General features: G+C 31.0%; 1 protein-coding gene across 2 annotated transcripts; it reads right to left on the minus strand.

The window, feature by feature from the left end:
- Positions 1-428: 428 nt before the first annotated feature.
- LOC127096971 (uncharacterized) lies at positions 429-2,674 on the minus strand. Of its 2 annotated transcripts, none has more exons than XM_051035496.1 (7): positions 2,171-2,674; positions 1,708-1,820; positions 1,538-1,626; positions 1,386-1,460; positions 1,144-1,251; positions 967-1,062; positions 429-887 (listed from the first exon to the last, which is right to left on the minus strand). In XM_051035496.1, the coding sequence occupies exons 1-7, from the start codon at positions 2,557-2,559 to the stop codon at positions 621-623; spliced, it is 1,137 nt and encodes a 378-aa protein (XP_050891453.1). In that variant the 5' UTR covers positions 2,560-2,674; the 3' UTR covers positions 429-620. The 2 variants fall into 2 exon arrangements, with proteins under 2 accessions (XP_050891453.1, XP_050891454.1); XM_051035497.1 differs by having other exon boundaries at positions 1,708-1,833; positions 2,171-2,370.
- Positions 2,675-5,634: the final 2,960 nt, after the last annotated feature.

Raw genomic sequence — 5,634 nt, forward strand, 5'->3', positions numbered from 1 at the left:
ATGTACATACTCTAAATAACAGTATGGACATATGTGCATGCTGAGCAGCAGGACCGTTTGTGCGGTTGAGATAACCCATACAGTTTGTAACAAACTTTGGCGGTACGATCAGGTTTGTCAGATTGGCCTCCTTCGATTACCTGGAGAAGTGGGGACCTAAAGGGTGCGGTTAAGCTTTGGGCATGTCCATGTTTCTGGCCTGAAAATTTGCTTTTGAAAGCAACATTTTCAGTAGCAATGCTTGAGTTAGAGGGGGCTGTCAACCAAAGGTTGGTCTCTATACAGATAATTTTCAAAATTTGAGAGCAGATTGTGAAGCTCTACAAGCTTTACGGGTTCTCCAGGGTGCGAACAACAACGGTTAGATCGCGATATTCAAAACCCAGCCTGTTTAAGGTGTGGATCACTAGATTGACATCATGAAGTGGTGAATTTATAAGTGCTAGCTCTTTTGAAATGGATTTGAAATGGTATATGTGGATCAATGATACTTACATATAACTTGCAAAAATAAATCTGACAAACACTAACCTACTTTTTGAGTTATTATGTTCATTATATAGCTAACATCTCTTGAGATTTCTGTCAAAAACATGAAAAAATATATAAATGGTCTTGCCTTATGTTCCACCATTTATCAGTTCATATAAAGCCCATAGGACAATGCCAATCACAGTGTCCCTCACTAAACTCTTGACTATGCCATCAATCCAGCCACCAGAACCTCCACCGGATGAATTGTTTCCGACAAGGTCTCGAAACCTCAAATCCCCGGTATCAGCTAACAGTGAATATATAACACCATTCATGTGACCTTTTCCAATTACACCTACCACCCTTTTACAGTTATTCACAGCTTTGCTCCTCTTTAGAGACCATGCAAGATACTGCAGAAAAACATCACTTTGTCACATGTAAAAAGTTCTGTAATGAACATTTTGAGTGAGAAGAAGAAGAAAAACTTACAGTATCTCGTTCATGAATAAGCGGTGGCAACAGGGATGGATATGAAAAACTCAGTTGCTCATAGAGCTGAAGTGTACCGTCATCCGAACTTGCTTTCTGCATATAAAAGCAAGAAATGTAACACATAAAAATAAGTAGTACAAAAGAATAGAAGTTGATCTAGGCAAGAGAAGTAACCTCGAGCTTATTCGTAGAGATTTCTGATGAAGATGTTATTCCACTGATAACTATTCTCAATAAACTCAATTTTTGAGTCCAATTCAAAGCCTTCCATGCTCTCTGAAGCTGTGAAACAGATTATATAGAATCCATCATCCTAAGATCACACAGAATATTTCTGCTGTTTCCCATGGTTTTCAAATTCAATATATAAACAATCAGAAACATTTTTTGAAATAGTTTATGTAATATGTACATACTGTTATTTCAATTGGCCTATCTCCCAAAACTATTTGTGCACCAATTTCCTCGGATACTTTTCGAGCAGCACGGAACTGCATAATAGACATTGTTTTTTAGTCAAAACGAGTTCAACTTCCAAAATCTATAAACATAAAGAGTTTGAAACTACCTCATCACCAAAAGGGCGATCAATATCCGAAGAGATCTTTGATGAAAACGCGGCCAAAAGTAATCTCAATGCTAAAGCAGTTTGACCACCTGATATTTAGACCATGAAAAATAAACATCTCAAAACGAACTCATGATAACAATAAACATGTAGAACAAAATTGTGCTTACCAAGGTTTATGCTACGACCGATTGCTCCAAAAAATCCTGTTCCGCTTAAGGAAAACATAGTAGACCTTAACTGTTTGTCAAGCTGATCATCATCAGCATACATGATCCCAGCTCTAGAAATGAAATCTGCAGCAATTTAAGTTATGATGCAGATTGACAATACATAACAGATCTCATTTATATATCTTCTTATGATTTCAGTGGAACATACTTAATTAACATTGCTCCGAACTCCAAACTGGCCAAAATAGTTTGACATTACTTGTGAATCAAGGTTAAGGGTAGTTTATATACCAGACTCATACACCTCAATTTAATGAGTTGTTTTTTCTAAAGGACAAAGATGTTGCGTGAAGTTGAGCTCGACCGAAACAAACATTATACAGTTATAGAGGATTATTATAACTGAAATAGTAATCACAATAATTCATATTCTGAAATGAGAGTATCAGTACTTAATTACCTGCTTCTACAAAGCTCAACAACTACATTATCTGGCTTCACAGCCTTCACAACACGCTCAACCTCCATAGCTGATTCTTTGGAAACATGAGTAGTTCCAATCAGCCATATATATTCAGGTTCAACAAACTCAGTCCTCCAAGAAGGAACCGGGCCAAACCTCTTCTTCTGTACCAAAACCAAGCTACCATTGTCAGCCAAATCAAGCAACTCAGGGTAAGATTCTTCTATGACAGCTCTGGATTCTTTGGAAATCTCTAGCTTGTAATTGAAGTCTGGAGGTGGTGGTTTGATGGAAACTTTGAAGGGTCTGATCAGGGATCTTTTGGAAAGTGAAAATGGGTTGGTGGTGAAAATTGGGAAGGTGGATTTGGTTACGGAGGAATCCATGGAATAGAATGTAAAGAAGATGAGTGAGTATGCTAAAGATATTGAAGTGAAAAAAGAGAGGAAATAATATAAAATTTGTGACTCTGAAACTAGACTAACGCTCAATCGAGGAAAACCAATTATCTTTAAGCCACTCATTATTTTTTGTATTTCTTTTTATATTTATATATTTATTGAGATAGGGCTCAAGCCCAAGAAAAAAACTACTAAGGAACTAAACGGGGAAGGAAACACCCCTACTATTATCAGCAAGAATATGCATAATTTCGGAAGGAGTCTCATGTAGAATTTTTTTTTAAAATAACCATGTTTTTGAAAATAAATACGATAATAACCGGGTTTTAAAAAAATTTCCCAAAATAACCATGTTTTTTAAGGGATGCGCCGGAGGAGTTGGCGCATCCCCTAAAAATTATAGGAGCCTTAAAGGCAGGCGCCCTTGTTAAAGCCCCCTTAAGGGAGGCGCCCATATCGTTGGCGCCTGCATGGCAATGTGTGAGAAGGCGCCAGTACAGTTGGCGCCTGCATGGCATGTGTATTTTGAAAATAAAATTTATTTTTGTAATCAGCAAGAATTGAACACACAACCTTTGGATCAATATCGAAAGACATTACCATTGCACCACAGACCCTTCATGTTAATTTGTTTCATCATCTATTTAATGAGCCATTGTTCAATTGTATTTTTTAAATTGTATTAAAATAAAACACAAAATAATTTTATTAATAATGTATTATTAATAATATATATATATATTTATAAAAGTATATATATATATATATATATATATATATATATATATATATATATATATATATATATATATATATATATATATATATATATATATATATATATATATATATATATATATATATATATATAAATATATAAAACTATATATATATATATATATATAAAATATATATATATAGAGATATATATATATATATTTATATCTATAGTTTTATATATAGTTTTATATATATATATATATAAAACTATATATATATATATATATATATATATATATATATATATATATATATATTAAATATATATAAAACTATATATATATAAAACTATATATATATATATTAAACTATATATATATATATATAAAAACTATATATATATATATTAAACTATATATATATATATAAAACTATATATATATATATATAACTATATATATATATATATATATATATATATATATATATATATATATATATATATAACTATATATATATATATATATATATATATATATATATAAACTATATATATATTAAATATATATAAAACTATATATATATATATATATATATATATATACTTTTATAAATATATATATATATATTATTAATAATACATTATTAATAAAATTATTTTATGTTTTATTTTAATACAATTTAAAAAATACAATTGAACAATGGCTCATTAAATATATGATGAAACAAATTAACATGAAGGGTCTGTGGTGCAATGGTAATGTCTTTCACTATTGATCCAAAGGTTATGTGTTCGATTCTTGCTGATTGCAAAAATAAATTTTATTTTCAAAATTTACAAAATACACATGCCATGCAGGCGCCAAATGTACTGGCGCCTTCTCACACATGACATGCAAGCGCGGCTTTAACAAGGGCGCCTGCCTTTAAGGCTCCTAAAATTTTTAGGGGATGCGCCAACTCCTCCGGCGCATCCCTTAAAAAACATGGTTATTTTGGTAAATTTTTTGAAAACCCGGTTATTATCGTATTTATTTTCAAAAACATGGTTATTTTAAAAAAAAATTCTCTCATGTATCATCAAAGTATCCGAAATAAGTATATATTTCATATTAGTTAATATTTGCATATTCCAATTCAACTTTAATAATTCTTTAATCCTTTTCATAATAAAAAATATTTCTAGAGAGAGAGAATATAGAGAGATAAATTCAAAATAAAATATAAAGCTTTAGAAAATGGCGTGAAATGAATAAAAGGCGAACCTCCTTTGTATAGGAGTTGGAAAAACCAAAAAAGGAAATGATTCATAGGCAAAATTGATATGTTTGTCCGTTGGCATTACGTTCCAATCGATTGGCCATGCCATTTTTAATTTATTACCATTTCCAAATAGGAAATATTGAATATAGAGTCGTTTCAAGTCATTAAGATAATGTCTTAATCGCTTGGTTAATCGAATAACCATTCTCCAATCGAATGACATTACGTTTCAATCCATTAGATGGCTCAAAAAAAATTTCAATCGATTGACTTAAGTATCCAATCGATTGGTTAGTTTAACAAATCTTTGGAAATAGATTGGACAACTTCTTAATTACTTGGTTTGACCTAGAAAAAAAATTTCATGATAAAAACGTTTGAAAATGTTTTTAAGGCGTGTGTGAGTTGCATTAGTATTTTAAAAGTTATTCCTTAATTTTATAAAACTCGTGTCACTTAGACAGACATACACGACTTGACGAGCTTTCACACTTTATTTAAGGTTTCAAGATTCTTTGTTGGATTTCTCCTAACCATATAAGCACTTTAATATTGAGTCTCTTTTTGTTTATAAGACATGAGATGTTTCTCTAATTAGGTCACCATCATTAAGGTTGAAAGCTATTACCATCGACTTTAATTATGATTGTCGTCATCAAAACATCATAGAGGATATTTGCATGATTGTCATTTTATCCTGCAAGCACATAGATCCACAACTATAACTTCCTCATTCATAATACCACCTCAACCATATTTTCCATTAAGAACTTAAGTCCATATATTTTTTTCCCTAGACTTAAAGTCCATCATAACCAAAAGACAAACATTGTTCTTGTACTTGAAAATTCTCAAATCCAACTGTCTCATGTCTTTTGGAATAATAATTGTATTTAAACTTATCATATGATCTTTCTGATCTCCTTCATTATCATCCCAAATGAAAGAACATTGTATCTTCTCTATGTCATTAAGATACTTTTGGGAATATTCAAACACATCATTGGATATATCGAGATAGTTTGAATAATAGCCTTGAACAAAGTTATCCTTCATGTCAAGGAAAGTTGTTGAGCC

This window comes from Lathyrus oleraceus, chromosome 6 (genome assembly GCF_024323335.1).
Source record: "Lathyrus oleraceus cultivar Zhongwan6 chromosome 6, CAAS_Psat_ZW6_1.0, whole genome shotgun sequence".
NCBI classification, from domain to species: Eukaryota; Viridiplantae; Streptophyta; class Magnoliopsida; order Fabales; family Fabaceae; genus Lathyrus; species Lathyrus oleraceus.

What these genes read in the sequence shown, in the direction of transcription:
- LOC127096971 (XM_051035496.1), bottom strand. Translation starts at nt 2,559, where the DNA reads ATGGATTCCTCCGTAACCAAATCCACCTTCCCAATTTTCACCACCAAC. An exon ending in CGGTCGTAGCATAAACCTTG is followed by an intron (nt 1,627 to 1,707) that starts GTAAGCACAATT and finishes TCTAAATATCAG; the next exon opens with GTGGTCAAACTGCTTTAGCA. An exon ending in TTATTCATGAACGAGATACT is followed by an intron (nt 888 to 966) that starts GTAAGTTTTTCT and finishes GTTTTTCTGCAG; the next exon opens with TATCTTGCATGGTCTCTAAA.